We start from the raw sequence: 23,433 nt of genomic DNA, 5'->3' as shown, positions 1-23,433 counted from the left end.
ATTCTGTTCCATTGGTCTATGTGTCTGTTGTTGTACCAATACCAGGCTGTTTTGACTACTGTGGCTGTATAATAGGTTCTGAAGTCAGGTAAGGTGAGGCCTCCCACTTTCTTCTTCTTTTTCAGTAGTGCTTTGCTTATCCGGGGCTTCTTTCCCTTCCATATGAAATTGGTGATTTGTTTCTCTATCCCCTTAAAATATGACATTGGAATTTGGATCGGAAGTGCGTTAAATGTATAGATGGCTTTTGGTAGAATAGACATTTTTACTATGTTAAGTCTTCCTATCCATGAGCAAGGTATGTTTTTCCACTTAAGTATGTCCTTTTGAATTTCTTGTAGTAGAGCTTTGTAGTTTTCTTTGTATAGGTCTTTTACATCCTTGGTAAGATTTATTCCTAAGTATCTTATCTTCTTGGGGGCTACCGTGAATGGTATTGATTTGGTTATTTCCTCTTCGGTGTTCTTTTTGTTGATGTAGAGGAATCCAAGTGATTTTTGTATGTTTATTTTATAACCTGAGACTCTGCCAAACTCTTCGATTAGTTTCAGTAGTTTTCTGGAGGATTCCTTAGGGTTTTCTGTGTATATAATCATGTCATCTGCAAATAGTGATAACTTTACTTCTTCCTTGCCAATCCGGATACCTTTTATTTCTTTGTCTAGCCTGATTGCCCTGGCTAAGACTTCCAACACGATGTTGAATAAGAGCGGTGATAAAGGGCATCCTTGTCTGGTTCCCGTTCTCAAGGGAAATGCTTTCAGGTTCTCTCCATTTAGAGTGATATTGGCTGTTGGCTTTGCATAGATGCCCTTTATTATGTTGAGGAATTTTCCTTCAATTCCTATTTTGGTAAGAGTTTTTATCATAAATGGGTGTTGGACTTTGTCAAATGCCTTTTCTGCATCAATTGATAAGATCATGTGGTTTTTGTCTTTTGTTTTATTTATGTGATGGATTACATTAATGGTTTTTCTGATATTAAACCAGCCTTGCATACCTGGTATAAATCCCACTTGATCAGGGTGAATTATTTTTTTGATGTGTTGTTGGATTCTATTGGCTAGAATTTTGTTGAGGATTTTTGCATCAATGTTCATGAGGGATATAGGTCTATAATTTTCTTTTTTTGTAATGTCTTTACCTGGTTTTGGTATCAGGGAGATGGTGGCTTCATAGAATGAGTTGGGTAGTATTCCGTCATTTTCTATGCTTTGGAATACCTTTAGTAGTAGTGGTGTTAACTCTTCTCTGAAAATTTGGTAGAACTCTGCAGTGAAGCCGTCCGGGCCAGGACTTTTTTTTGTTGGGAGTTTTTTGATTACCGTTTCAATCTCTTTTTTTGTTACGGGTCTATTTAGTTGTTCTGCTTCTGAATGTGTTAGTTTAGGTAGGTAGTGTTTTTCAAGGAATTCATCCATTTCTTCTAGGTTTTCAAATTTGTTAGAGTACAATTTTTCATAATAATCTGAAATGATTCTTTTAATTTCATTTGGTTCTGTTGTGATGTGGTCCTTCTCATTTCTTATTCGGGTTATTTGTTTCCTTTCCTGTATTTCTTTAGTCAGTCTAGCCAATGGTTTATCAATTTTGTTAATTTTTTCAAAGAACCAGCTTTTGGCTTTGTTAATTCTTTCAATTGTTTTTCTGTTCTCTAATTCATTTAGTTCAGCTCTAATTTTTATTATTTGTTTTCTTTTGGTGCCTGATGGATTCTTTTGTTGCTCACTTTCTATTTGTTCAAGTTGTAGGGACAGTTCTCTGATTTTGGCTCTTTCTTCTTTTTGTATGTGTGCATTTATTGATATAAATTGACCTCTGAGCACTGCTTTTGCTGTGTCCCAGAGGTTTTGATAGGAAGTATTTTCATTCTCGTTGCTTTCTATGAATTTCCTTATTCCCTCCTTGATGTCTTCTATAACCCAGTCTTTTTTCAGGAGGGTATTGTTCATTTTCCAAGTATTTGATTTCTTTTCCCTCGTTCTTCTGTTATTGATCTCTAGTTTTATTGCCTTGTGGTCTGAGAAGATGCTTTGTAATATTTCGATGTTTTGGACTCTGCAAAGGTTTGTTTTATGACCTAATATGTGGTCTATTCTAGAGAATGTTCCATGTGCGCTAGAAAAAAAAGTATATTTTGCAGCAGTTGGGTGGAGAGTTCTGTATAAGTCAATGAGGTCAAGTTGGTTGATTGTTGTAATTAGATCTTCCGTGTCTCTGTTGAGCTTCTTACTGGATGTCCTGTCCTTCTCCGAAAGGGGTGTGTTGAAGTCTCCTACTATAATTGTGGAGGTATCTATCTCGCTTTTCAGTTCTGTTAAAATTTGATTTATATATCTTGCAGCCCTGTCATTGGGTGCGTAAATATTTAATATGGTTATGTCTTCCTGATCAATTGTCCCTTTTATCATTATATAGTGTCCTTCTTTATCCTTTGTGGTGGATTTAAGTCTAAAGTCTATTTTGTCAGAAATTAATATTGCTACTCCTCTTCTTTTTTGCTTATTGTTTGCTTGATATACTTTTTTCCATCCTTTGAGTTTTAGTTTGTTTGTGTCTCTAAGTCTAAGGTGTGTCTCTTGTAGGCAGCATATAGATGGATCGTGTTTCTTTATCCAGTCTGTGACTCTCTGTCTCTTTATTGGTGCATTTAGTCCATTTACATTCAGGGTAATTATAGATAAATAAGTTTTTAGTGCTGTCATTTTGATGCCTTTTTATGTGTGTTGTTGACAATTTCATTTTTCCACATACTTTTTTGTGCTGAGGCGTTTTTCTTAGTAAATTGTGAGATCCTCACTTTCATAGTGTTTGACTTTATGTTAGTTGAGTCGTTACGTTTTTCTTGGTTTTTGTCTTGAGTTATAGAGTTGTTATACCTTTTTGTGGTTACCTCATTATATACCCCTATTTTTCTAAGTAAAAACCTAACTTGTATTGTTCTATATCGCCTTGTATCACTCTCCATATGGCAGTTCAATGCCTCCTGTATTTAGTCCCTCTTTTTGATTATTGTGATCTTTTACCTATTGACTTCCATGATTCCCTATTATGTGTATTTTTTTTTTAATTAATCTTAATTTGTTTGTTTTTGTGATTTCCCTATTTGAGTTGATATCAGGACGTTCTGTTTTGTGACCTTGTGTTGTGCTGATATCTGATATTATTGGTTCTCTGACCAAACAATATCCTTTAGTATTTCTTGTAGCTTTGGTTTGGTTTTTGCAAATTCTCTAAACTTGTGTTTGTCTGTAAATATCTTAATTTCGCCTTCATATTTCAGAGAGAGTTTTGCTGGATATATGATCCTTGGTTGGCAGTTTTTCTCCTTCAGTGTTCTGTATATGTCGTCCCATTCCCTTCTTGCCTGCATGGTTTCTGCTGAGTAGTCAGAACATATTCTTATTGATTCTCCCTTGAAGGAAACCTTTCTTTTCTCCCTGGCTGCTTTTAAAATTTTCTGTTTATCTTTGGTTTTGGTGAGTTTGATGATAATATGTCTTGGTGTTTTTCTTTTTGGATCAATCTTAAATGGGGTTCGATGAGCATCTTGGATAGATATCCTTTCGTCTTTCATGATGTCAGGGAAGTTTTCTGTCAGAAGTTCTTCAACTATTTTCTCTGTGTTTTCTGTCCCCCCTCCCTGTTCTGGGACTCCAATCACCCGCAGGTTATCCTTCTTGATAGAGTCCCACATAATTCTTAGGGTTTCTTCATTTTTTTTAATTCTTTTATCTGATTTTTTTTCAGCTATGTTGGTGTTGATTCCCTGGTCCTCCAGATGTCCCAGTCTGCATTCTAATTGCTCGAGTCTGCTCCTCTGACTTCCTAGTGTGTTGTCTAATTCTGTTATTTTATTGTTAATCTTTTGGATTTCTACATGTTGTCTCTCTATGGATTCTTGCAACTTATTAATTTTTCCAGTATGTTCTTGAATAATCTTTTTGAGTTCTTCAACAGTTTTATCAGTGTGTTCCTTGGCTTTTTCTGCAGATATCCTAATTTCATTTGTGATATCATTAAGCATTCTGTAAATTAGTTTTTTATATTCTGTATCTGATAGTTCCAAAATTGTATCTTCATTTGGGAAAGATTTTGATTCTTTTGTTTGGGGAGTTGGAGAAGCTGTCACGGTCTGCTTCTTTAAGTGGTTTGATATGGATTGTTGTCTCCGAGCCATCACTGGGAAACTAGTTTTTCCAGAAAATCTGCTAAAAAAAAACTGCAGTCAGATCCCTATCAGAGTTCTCCCTCTGGCTCAGGCTATTCAGATGTTAATGAAGCCGCCTGGGGAGGGTGGGGGAGGGAACAGAGAGATAGGAGAGTAGCACCTCAGAATATAGCCAGAGTTGCTTGTCTTGCTTGGAATGACTATTATATCTGAGATTCCCGCGGGCGCGTCGCCTATGTGTGCTGTCTGTGTGGAGATTGCCCCCGGGGGGTCTGGCCCGCTGGAGTCACGGTCAGATCCTCCGCTTCCAGCCCCACGCCCAGCGTCAAGGCTCCCCTACTGGGACGGTGCACTCTCGACTCCAAAATCAGTCGCTGCCTCCCGGGGACTTCTCGTCCCTCCAGCCGCGTGGCCGTGCCGCCCCCGTGAACCAGGTGGGCCCCCTCCCGGGGTTAGTTCAGATGGGTGGAGTAGCTCCCCGTGCTTGGGCCGCGACCGAGTGTCCCAGCTGGAACGCTGTTCTCCCCGCTCCAATACCAGTCGCTGCCTCCCGGGGACTTCTCCTACCGGCTGCGTCCCACGCCGCCCGCGCGACCCGGATGGTCACCTTCCCGGGGTTAGTTCAGGGGGTGGAGCAACTCTCCGTGTTTATGGCGTACCTGCGTGCAGTCCAAATCCCTGTGGGACGGTTCCCCGGCTCGGATGCTGCTCTTTCTGCTCCAAGATCAGTCACTGCCTCCCGGGGACTTCTCCTAACGGCTGCGTCCCACGCCGCCCGTGGAACCGGCTAGTCCCCCTCCCGGGGTTAGTTCAGGGGGGTGGAGCAGGTCTCTGTGCTTGTGCCGTACCTGACTTGTATGCTGGCTCCAGGCTCTGGAAACAATCGCTGCTTCCCCGTATTAGTTCGTTCTCCGTCTCTAAATCTGTGTTTGTTGTTCAGGGTTCGTAGATTGTTATGTATGTGATCGATTCACTTGTTTTTCCGTGTCTTTGTTGTAAGAGGGATCCGAGGTAGCGTCTGCCTAGTCCGCCATCTTGGCTCCGCCTCCTGTAGGTAGTACTTTTATATCCTGTTAAAAAGCTCTTGCCCAATCTCTAGGATAATGGTTCTCAAACTTCACCATGCATCAGAATGGAAAGCTTGTTAAAAACTTGTTAAAACGTAAATTGATGAAGCTCAAGACGCCAAAAGGTTAAAGTCTTTTACATTGTAAATTTGAATTAGAAAAAAAAGGCCAGGCTATTGAGTTACTATAATACATTTTCTTACAGCAAGAATTCATCCTTTACGTTTGTGATTTTTAAATTATCAAGACAAGTGTCATAGAGGAATGCTTTTCTGGTTCAAGATGGCAGATTGAACATACATGTTTCTCTCCAGTCTCTGTAGAGACCCTGTTAGAATGAAAATAGGTGAATAAATCAAGCAGAGAAGATGGAAAGCAATTGAAAGAGTATAGACCAAGAAAAAGATGAGCAAAGGAAGCTGTAGATCTACTTTATACCCAGTGTAGGCTGCAGCTGAGGAGAAAGCCAATTTGCCCAACTGAATAGAGGAAAATAGAGGAGAGGAAGGTAAAAGAAGAAAAGTCAGTTGCTGTTGAGGTGCCTCTGGGTAGACTCAAACTGCCAACCTTTCAGTTAGCAGCCAAGCACGTTAACTGTTTGCACCATAAGGATGCAGTTAAGAAAAAAAAAAAAGGCAGTAAAATGGTTATTCTAGCATTAATATACACTTACATAGTGAAATGATATAGGCATATTATTAGGTATATTGTAGGTATAGTGAAGCTTTTTAAATTTTACTTAGGTATTTAGATGTTTTTTAAAGAAAAACTTTCATATTAGAAAAAAAAATCTCTCTCTTATTCTTTGTCTTCTAGTTACGCAGTTTTCAGTTTCTGAACATGCTGCAGTCCTCCTGCCTTCCACAGGGCTTTGCATTTGCACCTCCCACTGCCTGCAGTCTACCCGCCTCCACAAAGCCTAGTTATTGACCATTCATCTTCCATATCATGGCTCAAATGTCACTTTCCTACCTTCACCTGCTCATCCCCCACCCACGCACTAAGCCCGGTCCCCACATTATAAGCTCTTAGTACACTGGGCCCCTTTCTCTCACAACATGTAGTTTACAATTACGGAGTTATTTCTGTGATCAACTGATTAATGCTTATCTTCCTCACTAGACTATACACTTCCGAAGTTTCTGTTTTTCTCACTGTTACAACCTCCGGGCCTAGCATAGCAACAGGCACAGAATAGGTATTCAATAAATAGCCCTCAAATGAATGAATGAATTGAACAAATGAATAAATGAAAAAAAATGAATAAACCATTTCAAAGAGGCAAAAGAAGACAAGTTCTATCTAAGCTACCTTCAGTCTAACCACTCACACTTCTGTAATCCCACTGTCTGAATTTCTAGATAATAAGGAGAAGTTTTTAAAAATCTGATTTCCCAGATTCTAGCAACAGCCTAGCCTTACACATAAGTATTCATTATGTGCTTGTTGAACAACTGAATGAATGACAAATAAAAATATAGGGCTTAAATATTACTATAACTACAGTAAATATTACTGCATAAATTCATAATGGAAGAGGAAGGGGAGTAATAAATGTTTTATTAATTGAAAAGAATCAGCAACTCTGTTTTTCTTAAAGAAACTCCATGTTTTATAGTGAGTAAGGGCATAACTGAAAAGTAGATGGGCATGTGGTTGGTCAGGCTCAGGCAAAGTGAAATTTCTATAAAATGAATGATTATAGGTAAAACTCTACTGCTGCCTGGTCCAAAGACAGAGTACTGTCTCTTCTGCTGAAAGATTACAATTTCAACTTTTGTGATGTTGGTTGTCTACAATATTACTTACTGATTGATCTGTTAATTCATTAATTGGTTGCAACTAGCGTTTTACAAAAGTAAAATAGAATTAAAAAAAAAATAGAGGACACCAAAAATAGCAAGAATAAATACTCTTTCATACTTTTTTTTTTCAGTTTTGCATATCTATATGGGTGTACTAAGTTGCAAGATAAAATGTATTTCTTACTGTAGGTCATGGTCAAAAAAACAGTTGAAAGCCACTTCTATAGAGGACAGGGACTAATATTATTGCACAGGCTCCAGAGTCAGACAAATGAGTCAACCAATCCTAATTCAGCTAACTACTTAAGTTTCAGTTTTCTCTTTTACAAAATGAAGATAATAATACCTACTGCACAGGGTAAGTGAAAGAATAATAATTCAAAATAAGTAAAATAATACACAATAATATTGTAACATAAAGGTAACTAACATTTGCTGTGACCTTCTTATGTGACAGGTACTATCTTCTTTAACCCCCCCAAACAACGCTACGAAGTGAGTACTTTTATCGTCATTTTATAGGAGAGGAAACTGAGACACTAAGAATTGAAGTAAAAATCATAAGGAATACAAAAGTATATATCACAGTGATTTACACATAAACAAATATAAATGTATGCTAGTAGCCATACCAGTACTATGAGTTACCAGGAATTATTTAATGAGTCCCTAGTTTAATACATTGCACATAGTCAGAGAAGTTCAACAAATATTTGTGATGGATAAGCCACAGTCCTTGAACTGAAGGCACTATCTACAAAAAATTAAACAACAAAATGCTCTAGGTATTTAGAGGGGGAGAAGTTGTTCTGAGCTACATTTGTTAAAAGAAATCTTGGGAAAAGATGGGCCAACAGCAAGATCTTGGTTGATGAGGAATGGTCTGTATTGGTGAGAAGGAAACAGTACAGGCATAATCAAGACCCAGGGACAGAAAAAATTGGATGTGTAGGTTGAAAAGAAATAGTAGAGAGAAGTATTTGAGTCTCAGCCTCAGGGGACTCTCTTCTTTATCTTGTAGGTAAAAGGCAACCACTGAAGACTTTTTAGCAAATGGCTAATAATATACAATCATTGTGACTGCGGAATAATCTCCAAATAATTATTGTTTTAAAAATTGTGTAGCCGTTTTCACATGAACACTAAATTCTATTTTACCAAGTTTATGGTGGGGGGGAATCAACCTTGCTTCAAGGAAGATTATGCAAATTAATAAAATATTTGTTGAACTCTAGAGCTTTTTGAGAAATTCTATTACAGAAATAAGTAAAAATTATTTTAACATAGTTAACTTACTGTCTATAAAGTACTTTAGCATGAATGAAGCTATCTCTATAAATGTGTTATTATAATAACTGAATTTTTTAGATTACGGTGCTTAAAGATAGGGTTGTTTATATTTTTAATTGATTTAAATAATTATAGGGATTAAAAATATTGATTCCAACCTTTTGCCTGAGGACAAATGGTTTATACCAAAAATGGGTATCCAGACATATATTCTCCATCAGATTTGACTCATAATATTCTAATATTTATTTTATCATGCACTGTGACACAGAAGGAAGGTATGTGTTTTGTCAGATCTCATACGCTAAACTACCGACTAAATTTTCTTTCTTCCTGTTTTTAAATCCCTGCATCCTGCTATTCTTGAAAATATAGAGTAGGTTAAACAGACTCATTAAATGAATTTAACAAAATAAGAACTTTTAAACTTTAAAATGTTTAAGGCTCTAGAAGTCATACCAAACCAAAACCAACCAATTGCTATCGAGTCAATTCCAACTCAGAGCGACCCCAAAGGACAGAGTTGAACAGCCTGACAGAGTTTCCATGGAATGCTGGCGGATTTGAACCACCAGCCTTTTGGTTAGCAGCCGTAGCTCTTAACCACTATGCCACTAGAAGTCATATGTGATCTAAACTGTAATCTTAAATATTCTGGATTTTTAAAAATCTGAAAAAAAAAGACCTTCTGAAAATTAAGTCCTTGTGCCCAGGAGCAATTCTTGGGGTTTGGAACATCTTCCCAAAACAGCTTCTTCATTCTACAAAGGATAGACATGGTATTAGAATCAGAGAAAAACGCTAATGTTAAAAATGCTGACAGCTAACAGTTGTACAAACTAGAAATTAATCTACCTCCGTAGGGTCAGATTCATTTTCACATGCTGTGCCATAGAGATTTCCACCAAAGTTCTATATATTGTTGCTGTGCGCTGTTGAGCAGATTCCAACTCATAGCTACACTACATGACAGAATAGAATTGCCCCACAGGGTTTCCTAGGCTGCAATCAGGTCTTTTCTCCCGTGGAGCAGCTGGTAGGTTTGAATCACCAACTTTTCAGTTAACAGCCAAGCACTTAACCATTGCGCCACCAGGGATCCTTAAAGTTTGATGTATACCAAAGTTAATCATTGTAATAACATAATAGTCAAGGCTTATTGAAAGGTGTATGCCAGGCACTGGGCTAAACACTGTACTCAGAGAAAAAAATATATATATATTTTTATTAAATGGCCTGCAAGTGGGTTCCAGAAACAATTGTACTTGATGTGGCCTCATCACTTGACTGAATGATAAATTTAAACTCTCCAATCTCCTCCCCCTCCTTTTTTGCTAAAAGACAAAAGTTTCTATACAGAGTTGGCATGTGTGAAATGATCTCATTGGTTCCAACAGGCCAGCATGAAGTAAGGTGACCTCATAAAACCTTCCAAGGCATTCAAGGCTATTTGCCTGACAAACCAGAGAGTCTGCAGCCACCCAGTGCCGATTCTTAAAAAGCAGAGTGCCCACTAATCATGAATGAATTCACTACTGCGGGTCAATCTTCACCACTAAGAATCCTCAACCCAAATTGCAGAGCTCTGAAAGGCATTTTTGCTGCCTCCAAGACCATACTTCCTATAATAAGACTGTTATTTCCTGAACAGATATATATAAAAATTGGTTTATGTTATCCTAGCAAAATAAAATGCTGTTTCCTGAAAATAGGCCTTTCCTTTTTAAGCCATCTTAATTGCATACTGAATATAAAGAGAAATATTTAGAATACTTTAATGCTTCTGATTCAGTTTTCAAATCAAATTTTAAACATGTTCAAGGGCTTTTGCCATGAAGATTCTTAACACCAAGTACAATACCTTTGGTGTGATATTAACAATGTTCCAAGCAGTAAGACTGAAGAGGAAATAATTATTGGCACAATTACATATAGACCTGCATCATTCTGGTGTTTTTCAATATCATCTGAAAAAGAAATACAATGCACACAACTCAGAAGCTTGAGGAAATATTAATCACTTTCCGTATAAAAATTAGAGTATTTTTTCATTTTATTATAAATTTGTAGTACCTTTAAAAATGTAAAAATAAAAAGAGGAAGAAAATATATGGTTATGATCACTTTTATAAAGTATTATTGTTGTCCAATATTATTATAATTTAGTAAAATGTTTTTTCAAAACTATTTATTTACCAATCCTCTTCATCTGATCATTTTTGGATTATAAGAATCAAAGTGCCAAGTAAAGTCTTATCATCACCATCTAAGCACAGTCTACAACACGTGCCAATCTCTATCTAGTTCACTCCAGACACATGGGCCTCCTTGCTATTTCTTGAACCACCAAGCATGCTGACTCCTCAGGGCCTTTGCAGATGATATCCCTTTACCTGGAATGTTCTTTGCCTTTGTACTTGCAGGGTTCTAATCAAGATCACCTCCACAGAAAGACCATTTCTGGCCATCCTAACAAAAACAGAACACCTTAACTCTATCTCTTCATCCTACTTTTGTTTTGCTTCATAGCACTTTTTTTTTTCTTTTTAAATTGTGGTAAAGTATATACAACATAAAATTTGCCATGCCATTTTAACCATTTTCAAGTGTGTCACTCAGTGGTATTAATCACATTCACTATGTTGTGCAAACATCACCACTATTTGTTTCTACTTATTTCTACCTGACATTGTTTTATCTGACATTGTTATACATAATTAATTTATTGTCTGTCACTCCCACTAGAGCACCAGAATTTAAGCTCCATAAGAGCAGAGACTTAATGTTGATTGCCCAGTCTCCAGTGCTTAGAACAGTGCTCAATAAATATTTGTTAATAATACAACTTGAAGTTGTCAAGGATTTCACTTTAATTGGATCCATAATCAACCCGCATGGAAAGGGCAGTCAAGAAATCAAACAATATACTGCATTGGGCAAATCTGCAAAAGACCTCTTTACAGTGTTCAAAAGCAAAGATGTCACACTGAGGAGTAAAGTGCACCTGACCCAAGCCATGGTATTTTCAACCACTTCATATGCATGTGAGAGCTGGACAATGAATAAGGAAGACGGAAGAAGAATTGACCCCTCTGGATTGTGGTGTTGGCGAAGAATATTGAATATACCATGGTCTGCCAGAAGAACAAACAAATCTGTCTTGGAAGAAGTACAGCTGGAATGCTCCTTAGAAGCAAGGATGGCAAGACCGCATCTTACATACTTTATACATGTTATCAGGTGGGACCAGTCCCTAGAGAAGGACATCATGCTTGATAAAGTACAGGGTCAGCGAAAAAGAGGAAGACCCTCAACAAGATGGATTGACACGGTGGCTCCAACAATGGGTTCAAACATAGCAACGATTGTGAGGATGACGCAGGACTGGGCAGTGTTTCATTCTGTTGTACATAGAGTTGCTATGAGTCGGAACCAACTTGATGGCACCTAACAATAATAATACATAAATGAAATATTTTAATTACCTTTATTCTAAAACCAGGCAATACTTTCTCTCTTGAAAATTCATTATTAGGTTCTTGAATTTCAAGATAATTTGAAAAGTAGTAACAATATCCAAATGTTGGTTAAGGGAACTATACTACAAGTAAGGTAATATGAATCAAAAAGAAAGAGAAGAAGTCCAACCAAATTATTTTTTCTAAACTATCTCTCCAGTTTAACTTTTTAATGGAAAAAAATATTGTCTCTAAAAGACTGATATAGTTTTTGAAAAGCTAACAAAATATATGTGCCATGGGAATGTATTACTCTGGGTCAGTGCACTTATGTGAATTGTGGAAAATAAATATTTTTCCAATTAATCCTTGTGATGCTGTATTTTATTGTGCAGTCATATATTTTCCTTTATTTTTTTTTAATAAACTTTTTACTCAATTCGAGACTGGAAATTTTACTTACTAATACAAGAATTCAATACCACCACGCACGATTACTTTCCTTCTTACTACCTCCGTGGAACCATGTGTGTACCCTTGCTGCAACTACTGCAAGACATGTCTGTATAAGACTCTGGACCCTTACATGACTGGTTATTTCATCAGAAGCAGGATAATCAGGTGGCAACACTACCATCAACAAATTAGAAAACCACACCTCTATCTAAAAAGAAAGTAAAAGTATAAATTTTACCTTGGGTGAAACCATGAATTATCTTCGGTTTTCCCACTCCTTTCATAAATACTGGGTACAGACTGAACTGATACTTCTCAATGGGGATGAAATGATCTGAAGATAAAAATATATTAGTAGCTTGTTTGTACTGAATTAAGTTAATCAGTAGTCTATATACGTGAAAAAAATTAAAGTGAATCTCCTATATTTGCAAACATACAAATTAGTTGTTTGTGGATTGAAACTGATGATTAAGAGAGTTTTCAAAAACAACCTAAGGAATCCAAATTCTCCCAGTAATGACAAAAAATTATTTTCAAAAAAAGTTTTTTTTTTTAAATCTTACCCAGATAGAGAAGGCATGTTCAAAGGCATGTTCCAGTGACAACCAACTTGTTCAAGTTCAGCATATATGGGTTGTTTCTTTCTCTTATTTCTCTCTCCAGGGCAATATGCTCTACCTTCTTCCCCTTAACCCCAATGTCAACAATATTCCCTTTTCATAGGAATTTAGCTCAATTAGTTTCCCCATGGAAGCTGGGAGACTAAAGTCTTGTACAATCCTACACAAAGAATGTGGAAGGAGGGGACCAAGAGTTCCCTTGCAATATCTAAGAACCTAGAATCCATGAAGGACTGCAATCTCCATAGCGCAGCACATAAGGGATCTACCAGTGGTTTTAATAAGAGTGTTATCTATGAGAGATAGATCTCTTTTGGAATAAAGCTCTTACATTCATAAGCCTAAATTCTATATCCCTATGGTACAGAGGGAGCCCTGGTGGCTTAGTGGTTAAGAGATTGGCTGCTAACCAAAAGGCTGTAAGTTCAAATCTACCAGCTGTTCCTTGGAAGCCCTATGGGGCAGTTCTACTCTGCCCTATAGGGTTGCTATGAGTTGGAATCAACTGGAAGGCAACAGATTTGGTTTTTTTGGTTTGGTGGTACAGAGCATAACCACTCTGGCAATAGTTCTCCATCAATAATTCGTTTCTATTCACCCTGATGCTAAATTCTATGTGTCTGAAATGAAATAAAAGTAGAAGTCCTTGGGATGATATTATACAATAAGATCATGGAAATCCTTATCTTCTCTACTTAATTCTTACCCAGATTGGAGGTTAAATATTTTGCACTTATATTTTGTATTTTGCTTACCTCCTGGGGTAACTGGTCTATTTTGGAGAGGGTTATGCTGTCCTGGTAGTGCAATGGTAAGCATTCAGCTGCCAACCAAAAGGCCGGTGGTTTGAACCCACCAGCAGCTCTGCAGGAGCAAAGAGCTGGTGATCTGCTCCTATAAAGATTACAGCCTAGGAAACCATATGAGGCAGTTCTACTCTGTCATACAGGTCACTACGAGTCAGAATTGACTCAACAGCACATAACTATACTAGGCTGGCCTACGTCACCAGGTCCTAGATCCTCAGATATTTTTGTATTTCAATAACCTGGTACTCTCACTCACTGCTACTGGCATTATAAGTTGGTACACAGTTTGGGGAAACAATTTGGCGGTAGATACCAAAAGCTAAAAAGAATTTTTTTTTAACATTAAAATAAAAGGTAAAGCTAAAAGTAACATTTAAAAAAAAAAAAAAACACTACCACCGAGTCGATTCCGACTCATAGTGACCCTATAGGACAGAGTATAACTGCCCCATAGACTTTCCAAGGAGCACCTGGCGGATTCGAACTGCTGACCTTTTGGTTAGCAGCCATAGCATGTAACCACTACACCACCAGGGTTCCCAGAAAATAACATAAATGTTCTAAAATAAGTAGTTTAAGTAAATTTTAGTATAAAATACCATTATGATCATTAAAAATAATTGTTACAGTATAAAGATTATGATGGAAATAAAAATCTGCTCATGATGTAATACCAAATGAAAATATCAGGATACAAATGACATACATATGATATCATCACAATGGTATAAAAATATTCAAATAAAAAAGAACCGAAAGGAAATAGAATTAAATGTTATAAAATTATCAAAATTTGTTAAAATGGTAGTATCATCTATATTTCTGAAGTTTTCATTAAATAATTCTATTATGCATTTTAATAATCTGTAGTATCATACTAATCCATGAAGGAAACTTATTAAACTTACCATGTATATAATACTTCTTAACAGACGAAGGGATTCTATTCCATTTAATTTCATTATCTTCATTAAGATTTTTCCACTCGACAATAAAATACATTAGATTGTAATCGCTGGGTGACAGCACCCAGGAAAGAATCACACAGCTGCTGTTTAAAGGATAAGCACTGAGTGACTGCACCATGTTTACTGAGGAGAAAAAAAGGAAAATCATTTTCAAATTCAAAATTAATGCAAATCTCCTATTGCCTATTACCCTTTAGGAACCTACAACCTACAGGAGGAGGGGAGAAGGCAGGCATTTACACAAACAAATATAATGCATAGACATTACTATGGTTTCACAAGAGCAATATTAGCAAAGAAATATGGGACTGCATGGTACAAGAAACATGATCCTACCTAAAGGTTAATAAAAACATTTTTGGATATAGTCAAAAGGTGTTCTCAGCTGGAATGTTGCACAAGCCTATTAACCATCCTCTCTGATTATCTCCAAACTCTTCTCTCTCACTGATGTAGTGATGCCTTCAAAGCATGAATCTGGTCATTTTCCTATCCTCTTTTTTTTTTTTTTTTTATGCAGAGTCTAAAAGGAGCCCTGGTTGTCCAGCGGTTAAGCGCTTGGCTGCTAACCGAAAGGTCGGCTGTTGGAACCCACTAGATGCTCCGTGGGAGAAAGATATGGCAGTCTGCTTAGATTACAGCCTTGGAAATTCTATGGGGCAGTTCTACTCTGTCCTATAGGGTCGCTGAGTCGGAATTGACTCGACAGCAACGGGGAGTTTGCAAAGGTTAAACGTTAAAGAAGACACATTTACTACTCTGCACTTCTTCTTACCTTTGCTCATAGCCCATGAGAATGTTATATTAAAATTCGTAAAGGAAGCACCAATTGAATTGATGGCCACGATTGTAACAGTATGTGCTTGCTCTGTCCACAGGAAAGTGAACTTAGTGTGGTTTCCCATGTCTTCTGACCATGTTCCATTGAGCAAAGTATGATGTTTCACCACGTATCTTCTCACACTACACAATGAGTCATTTTTTGTCAGTGGCTATAGTAAAAAAATGTGATTAGGTTAAGGGCTACAGTGCTTTTTATACCAACCAGCAACACTGTTCATGGGACTCTTATTATACATTTCCCATTAGGAGATTGGGGTCAGACCCCGACAGGCACAGCCGATTTCAAGGCTGAGGTGTGGCAGTGGGTAGCGGGGGTCTGTTAGGGTGGAGGTGGGAGAGTGGGGGCCGGCCTCTGGCAACTGTCTCTGTGAAGGTCTCTGGATGGCTCTGGAGCACAGGAAATTTATTTTCCTTCTGTTGGTTGTTTCCTTACACCTTAGAGAATAAATCACTTGGAGGTAAAGAAGTAAGGATACAATTAGGACTCTTTTCTACCAAGAGAGTTCACCGTAATTCTAGAGGAAAAAAAAAGTCTGACAGAAGTCATGAGTTTCCCCATCTCAAAAGCAAACACGGGATAACCCTTTGATTCTGCAACAACAACAAAGTAAGGAAATGTCAACCATCATTTATCTTCACCCCTGTAAGATTTGTCATTCCTGTCTGTCCCCATGCAGGGGTGATGCAAGGGTAATGACACCCAGGGGCAATGTCTTAATCCTACCCCCCCGCCAATTTCAGGATGAACGGAAGTTGATAGCGGTGACTCGTTAGCAGAAATGCCTTCCCCCTTCTTGCCTAGCTGCCTCAGTCAGACACCTTTCATATTTGTGGTACCTCAGAATGTCATTCTGCACCTGGTCTGGTACCCCCTTGGACTTGCACCCAGGGGAAAGGGTACCTCTCTGCCTCACCCCTCCCTATGCCTCTGTCCCCCGATACACTGTCACTCCAAGTAAGAGGCCATCTATATGTAAGAACAGTGTATATGGCCCCCCAGAATTTCTGTCCTACTCTGTCCTACAGTTAAAAAAAAAAGTATACCAGGTCACTGAAAGTTCCAAAATAAAATACTTAACTAGTCTAATTCTGTTATTCTTCAGGGTATAACAATATACCCACTTGCCCCATCGCTTTCACCTGCTGCAGGTAAGATTAAATTCTACCAATCCTTTGTAAATTCATAGAAAGTTTGACTCTATACAATAGATTAGAACAGGGGTTCTCAATTTTTTTCTTCCATTGAGGTGACTCTATGCCAGAAATGGAAAGGAAAAATTAACACATATACATGTATCCATGCAGGGCTTAGAATAGTCTGGGTAGGTTGAAAGTAAGATACATGGTACATTTAAATTTCACATTTGAGGTGACATAGACAGTATCTCAGGAGTCCTGATGGTGTAATAAGGAGCCCTGGTGGTACAATGGTTAAGTGCTCCACTGCTAACGTAAAGGTTTGAACTCACCAGCGGCTCCGCAAGAGAAAGATGTGGCAGTCTGGTTCAGTACAGATTTATAGTCTTGGAAACCCTATGGAGCAGTTCTACTCAGTACTATATTGCTGCTATTAGTCGGGATCAACTAAATGGTAGTTTTTTTTCTTTTGTGGTGCAATGGTTAAGCACTTGGCTTGGCTGCTAACCAAAAGGTTGGCGGTGCAAACCCACCCAGCAGCTCCAAGGGAGGAAGATTCGGCAATCTGTTCCAGTAAGGATTAAAGCCTCGAATACCCTATGGAGCAGTTCTACTCTGTCACATAGGGTTGCTATGAGCTGAAATTGACTCAGCAGCACCTAACAACAACAACAACAAAACAATGCTATTTTACTTCTCGCGTTTTATTCCCAAATCAATCTTAACTTTTGTATCTACTGACTAAATAATCTATTCACTTGGGATGGAAATCAATCCATCTGGGAGACAGAATACTTTGAAAATTGCTAGGCTAAAATCTTTGAATATTATATCCATTGTTTATGCCACCATACAAATAGAATAATTTCTTATGTTTTAGATGTTTGTGGGAAAGGTTACATTTACTTTGTTTGAGATTAAATATGAATAGAATGTTTTGACTCAAAGGAACATTAGAGATGGCTCGGTCTAATCCTACATTTATACCGATGAGGAAACCAGGGCCAAGAAATTTTAAGTGACTTTGCCAAAATAGTACTGGTATAACTAGAATAAGATACAGCTGAGAATGAATTAAAGTCTACTAATGTGAAACCCTGCTGGCGTAGTGGTTAAGGGCTACAGCTGCTAACCAAAAGGTGAACAGTTCAAATCCGCCAGGCGCTCCTTGGAAACTCTATGCGGCAGTTCTACTCTGTCCTATAGGGTTGCTATGAGTCGGAATCGACTCGATGGCAGTGGATTTGGATTTGGAATGCCATTCTAGTGCTCCATCCACTACACAACTCAGCTCTCTGTAATCGTATCTCAAAAATAAAAGGAAATATGAGATCACAGAGTTTTCTGGAGATTAATAATGAAAGTATTATGGCAATGAAATAAATCTTGTAAGAGTGTAAAAGTGAGTTGGAAGAATAACGTAAAAAGCAGGAATACCTTCCAAAGTAAGGTGACATTTTTTTCTTTTTTAGTAGCATCTTCATTAATTATTCCCCAAAATTCAGGTCCTCTGATAGGAACTGCAAAACAACAAGGAGTCCAAGTCGTACATGTGTTAGCAACAGTTCTCAGCAATATTTGAAGCATACACTTAAGCACTTTTCAAGACACATTTACAAAGTCTCTGCAGACCTTTTATATCCATGACAGCTGTGTAGGCTGGATTACTCCAATTACTCCAATATCCCAGCCCATCTAGCCTCTTACAGCGCACCTGGACAGCATAGACTGCACACAGGTCTGACACCACAAGACTGGCAGATTTTGATTTTGCATCATACACCTCATATGTCTATAAAGTAAAACAAAGCATTAGATTAATCATTGCACACATGCATCTAAACACTCTAAAGTGTACTTAAAAAAAAAAACAACTTTAACACTATTCCAAATTTTAAAGGAACTGACTTTGAATTTCTGTTTTAGAAATACTCATATTAGGCTTGGATTGTGAGTTCTTTCAAGTTAAGGATTTTCTTATCTATCTTATTATTTCCTTACTAATGACAAGATTTTGAACTTGAAAATAATGCAGAATAAATTGCTGTTGGATCTATGACCTCCAAAAACCAAACTCAGTGCCGTCAAGTCGATTCCAACTCATAGCGACCCTATAGGACAGAGTAGAACTGCCCCATAGAGTTTCCAAGGAGTGCCTGGCAGATTTGAACTGCCGACCCTTTGGTTAGCAGCCGTAGCACTTAACCACTACGCCACCAGGGTTCCCTGGATCCATGATAAGTCCCATAAAAAGACAATCCCGTTTTCTTTAAGATTTGTATATTTCCCATATGAGTACCACGGAGGATGCTGCAATTGACAAAATTAAGTAGAACAAACAAGAATTAAGTAGAACTAAGGCTACAGGAGAGGAGAAGGACATGTTTAACTCAGATGTGTCACAAGGCTTGTGCAGTGGAGAATCTCTTTCCAGCTAGAATGCCAAGGAATAACTGACTTTATGTTCAATAGTTTGAATTCTCGTTCTGTCTTCATATTTTTGCAAAGAAAAATATAGCCACCAAAGAAAAACTGAAAAGAGTGATCAGGTTTGAAGATGAATTACATCACCATCCAGTATTTCTACTAAAGGGTTGCTACGAGTTGGGATCAGCTCAACAGCAATGTTTTTGGTTTTGATTTTGGTTTTTTAATAACAAAGTAGGATGCCAGAATTGAAACTGGAATGAGCTTCTGGAGGAAAGCAGACCCTCCTGAGATAAATATATTTATATATAAAGGCTGCACCTTGGGCTTAAAAGACGTACAGAAAATGCTTAAATGATTTGCTATAACCTTATTGAGAAGTTTCAAAGATTCTCCAAAAAAGACCAGTCTACATACGAAGCTTTCTTCAAAAGAGATGAAAACACCTTCAGAAAAGACTGAAAATCCAGTACTCAATAAGCCTATTAAACTACATACGTACACACAGAGCTAACTTTCATAATTGATTTTAGATAATTCTGGGTATATGGAGATTTATGACAGAGCTCTGGGGCGCAGTGGCTAAGCGTTTGGCTGCTAACCAAAAGGTCAGCAGTCTGAACTCACCAGCCATTCTGTGGGAGAAAGATGTGGCAGTCTGCTCCCAGGAAGATTACAGCCTTGGAAACCCTATTGAGCAGTTCTATTCTATCCTACAGGATCACTAGGAGTCAGAATTGACTCCATGGCAGTGGGTTTTGTTTTGTGTTTGGAGATCTATGAGTTGGAGAGAAGCCTCAAGAGATTTCTAGATATAAGGTAATTATACCTTCCATTGTACTTCTTTTCCACGTAAGCCATAGCGAATCTGGAACTGAAGATTATTCTCTGGAAAGACTGGCTTTTCCCAAGACACTTTTAATAATCCAATGTGTACGGTAATTTCTGCTTTCACACTAGATGGTGGCTGCGGTTTCACTAGGAATTTACAAAACAGTATTATGCAACAGTAATTTAAACAGTAATAATAATTTACAAAGTAATATATCTTTTGCAAAACTTTCTCATTCTTATTCCATTTGATCCCCTACAACTTTATATGATATATAAGAAAGAGATTATCTCTATTTTGCAAAGATTTTGACTGAAAAAAGTCATTATATTTTCCATGTCACTCTGTAAGATCTGATTACAAATACAGCCACCAGTCAGCAGGAAAAACTATACCATGCTGAACACCTGATAAAAACCAGTAGCAAATTCTGTTCTACATAGAGGCAAACAGACATGTACTGCATGTATTTCGACATGTACTGGCTTCAAACTCTTCTTCTGCTATTATTATTTCTAGGGCAAGGTCAGGAATAGTCTTGCCCAGTGAAGCCTCGGTTCTCCGTAATCTGAGGAAAATGGGTTCTTGATGGCAGAAGTAGAGGTAAAGATGACCTGAATAGCAAGTAATTTTTTTAATAGCTTCTTAGGAATAAATATATAAACACATACACACAACATGTTTAAAGATTTAATATAAAAATCACGGAAATGCAAAGAAAAAGGTTGTCTTTCATGTTTCCCCACTACTTTTCATGCTGCTGCTTTCAGAGTTAAAGTCCGAAGTTCAGCTTAGAGTTACATTAAAGCTACATAAATTTCCCCCAAGTTTTTATGTTTTACTTTGAGGGCCACTCTTCCTAATAAGGAGCCCTGGTGGTGCAGTCGTTAACAGCCCAGCTTCAAACCAAAAGGTTAATGGTTCAAATCCACCAGCCTTGGAAACCCTGTGGGGCAGTTCTAGTCTGTCCTACAGGGTCACCATGAGTAGGAATCCACTCAACAGCAACAGGTTCTCGGTTTCTTCCTTATAATAAAGGCTCAGAGCACTCGTGAAACTAAAAGCCCCCGAGCTGAGCCTCTGCAGCTCCTGACTTCATCGTAACTCCAAACATCAACTTTATTCAGATAATACACGGTAATGACTCCATGTTGCAAACGTCATATAGTACATGTGAGTGTATGTGTGCAGGTGTATTTGTGTGTGTGGCAGGGGGAGAGGGGACAATGTTTCTTGATAGCCTAGATATTTACCACCGGAAAAAGAACCACTTACAGTAACATCACTTAAAATGGAACCAAAACAAATAGTTTGGGGAAAAAAATCAATTGCTTGGGACTTCAGATTAAAAAAAAGAAATCTAAAATTATGACAAATTCAGTCACTATTTAGATAAATGTAGATTTTAATTCACATGTGTGGTAATTATTTGAAAAAATACTTTTTGGTACCCAAAGACATTCTTTCACTGGTGCTACCCAATCCTGAATGGGTAAAAGACTTTCTATTGATACTGAAGGGACATGTCAAGTTCTCCAAGCACTCTCCTAATCCTTTGAAATCAAAATCTCTTTGGAAAAGAATATTTTAAATATCATGATTGGTACCATCATCCTTGATCATTTTCTCTTCATTTCACTTTAGTTATTTTGAAAGCTCCTGCTTCCCTACACAGACTCATTTATTCAAAGCCTTGGTTATAATTACTCAGATTACAAAAACACCAGAATATCCAAAGCGAAATTTTAGATTAAAAATACCCGATGTTTTCATAAGCATACTGGGAAAAGAATATACAAAGATGCCCGTTATTTAGAATAACACTACTAAATGTCATTCACAGTGACTGATATAATTTGTCAAGTTATTGTTATTATCAGCTGCCTTTGACTTGGCCCGAAACTCATGGCAACCCCACACACAAAAGGATCGTGCCATTGTGATCCACAGAGTTTTCACTGGCTGATTTTCAGAAGTAGATCACCAGGCCTGTCTTCCTAGTCTGTCTTAGTCTGAAAGATCTGCTGAAACCTGTTAAGCATCATAGCAAAATGTAAGCTTCCACTTACAGACAGGTGGTACCTGTGCCTGAGGAGTGCTGACTGGTCTCCCTCATGGAAGTTGAGAATTCTACCACTGAACCACCTCTGCCCCTATTTGTGAAATGGCATCTTGAAATGTTTTCTATTACTGAAAACGTGTACTATGAATAATTTTAAATAAAATCAAGCTATAAAAATTTCTAAAGTTGATTTTCTTCTCAATTCCACTGTAAATATATTTTTTTTTTTTTTTCAAAATCTAGTGTGATCAGGAAAATGGTAACATACAACAGTAACTCTGAATCAATCTACACACAGATCTGGCAATAAAAATGAAGACACACAACAGCTTGACATACCCACAGAATCAGGAACGACACATGTTGGCGGAGAGTCAAGTGAACCTAAAGAGTGATTGATCCTAATCCACATTGTATAGCCGGATAATAGAAAGATTGGTTGAAATATGCACTCATAAAAACCATCTCTCTGCAAATGGCAATCTTTGGGTTCAGATATGGGATGAATTGTTGGGAAATCAGAACAGTAAAGGCTGCTCCTTAAAAAGTAAGAAAATAGTCAATTAATATACATTAATAAAAGCAATTAGAAGGATTTTTTAGAATACTGCCTCTGTTGCTTAAAAGATTAGACAGCTTTGCCTCATCTAAAAAATGGATGTTCTTATGAGAAACTGAATCTTCAGCTATCTTACAATTGTATGTCTTTCCATAAAAAAAAGACAGTAGCCCTTATTAAATATTAGCCCTTGATACATGTGGGGATGCAAATGAAATAAAAAACATTGCTGTAACAAGGAGATAACAATTCAGTCAGAGATAAAACCTACAACACTTTGAAAATTAAACTAATATTACACATAACTGATAACAGTTTTTAAAGTACAAACGAAAGTAGTAATAGGGCATTCCTGAGACAGAGAAAAAGGCAAATTCCTTACACATTAAATAGGTGATTAAATTCCACTACAAATTGAGAATGTAATTGATAAGAAAAGACAGATTGACACTGTTCTAATATTTTCTAGTTAAAGCAATATAATTAGAATACTACTAACTCTAAATACATATATGAGCCATAGAGTCAATCATATTATTCATACTTTCAGAGAAGAAAGCTTTTCTTATAGGTGGGTCCCAACCAACACTCCAGCTCAGAACATACAAAGCACTTATCTTCTTTGAAATAGCCCTTCCGACACTCACTATATGGTATTTAAATAACTAAAGTAGCAATAACTGTTCCCATAGAGGTAGACGTGAGGAGGTTAGAAGGAGATGAAAAAATCTAAGTCTTTCTCTCCTTTTCAAGCTTTTTGTCAGTTTTTTTTTTTCTTTTCCCTATTTATTGAAAATTACCATCATGGGTGTGTGTAGGGGCATGGGGGTAAGGGGAATAACTGAGGGATGAGGGGTCGTCTACCTGTAGAAAATAAGAACAGCAACTTTATATAGCAACACAGTAATAATTCACTTGGAATCTAA

The 23,433-nt window shown here is 37.4% G+C and overlaps 1 protein-coding gene across 1 annotated transcript in view; it reads right to left on the bottom strand.

Moving 5' to 3' along the window:
- Positions 1 to 23,433, bottom strand: part of LEPR (leptin receptor) — a 116,816-nt gene that overhangs the window by 4,798 nt on the left and 88,585 nt on the right. Inside the window, exons 10-18 of the mRNA XM_049879508.1 lie at positions 22,288 to 22,487; positions 19,884 to 20,032; positions 18,260 to 18,419; positions 18,065 to 18,147; positions 15,423 to 15,639; positions 14,588 to 14,770; positions 12,486 to 12,581; positions 10,195 to 10,300; positions 9,019 to 9,094 (exon numbers count right to left, since the gene is read on the bottom strand). Of these exons, the coding sequence (XP_049735465.1) occupies positions 9,019 to 9,094; positions 10,195 to 10,300; positions 12,486 to 12,581; positions 14,588 to 14,770; positions 15,423 to 15,639; positions 18,065 to 18,147; positions 18,260 to 18,419; positions 19,884 to 20,032; positions 22,288 to 22,487 (1,270 nt within the window). The remainder of the gene's footprint in view (positions 1 to 9,018; positions 9,095 to 10,194; positions 10,301 to 12,485; positions 12,582 to 14,587; positions 14,771 to 15,422; positions 15,640 to 18,064; positions 18,148 to 18,259; positions 18,420 to 19,883; positions 20,033 to 22,287; positions 22,488 to 23,433) is intronic.

Source organism: Elephas maximus, chromosome 3 (genome assembly GCF_024166365.1).
Source record: "Elephas maximus indicus isolate mEleMax1 chromosome 3, mEleMax1 primary haplotype, whole genome shotgun sequence".
NCBI lineage: Eukaryota > Metazoa > Chordata > Mammalia > Proboscidea > Elephantidae > Elephas > Elephas maximus.
Note: the sequence above shows the minus strand (reverse complement) of the source record. Positions and strands in the feature narration are given on the sequence as shown.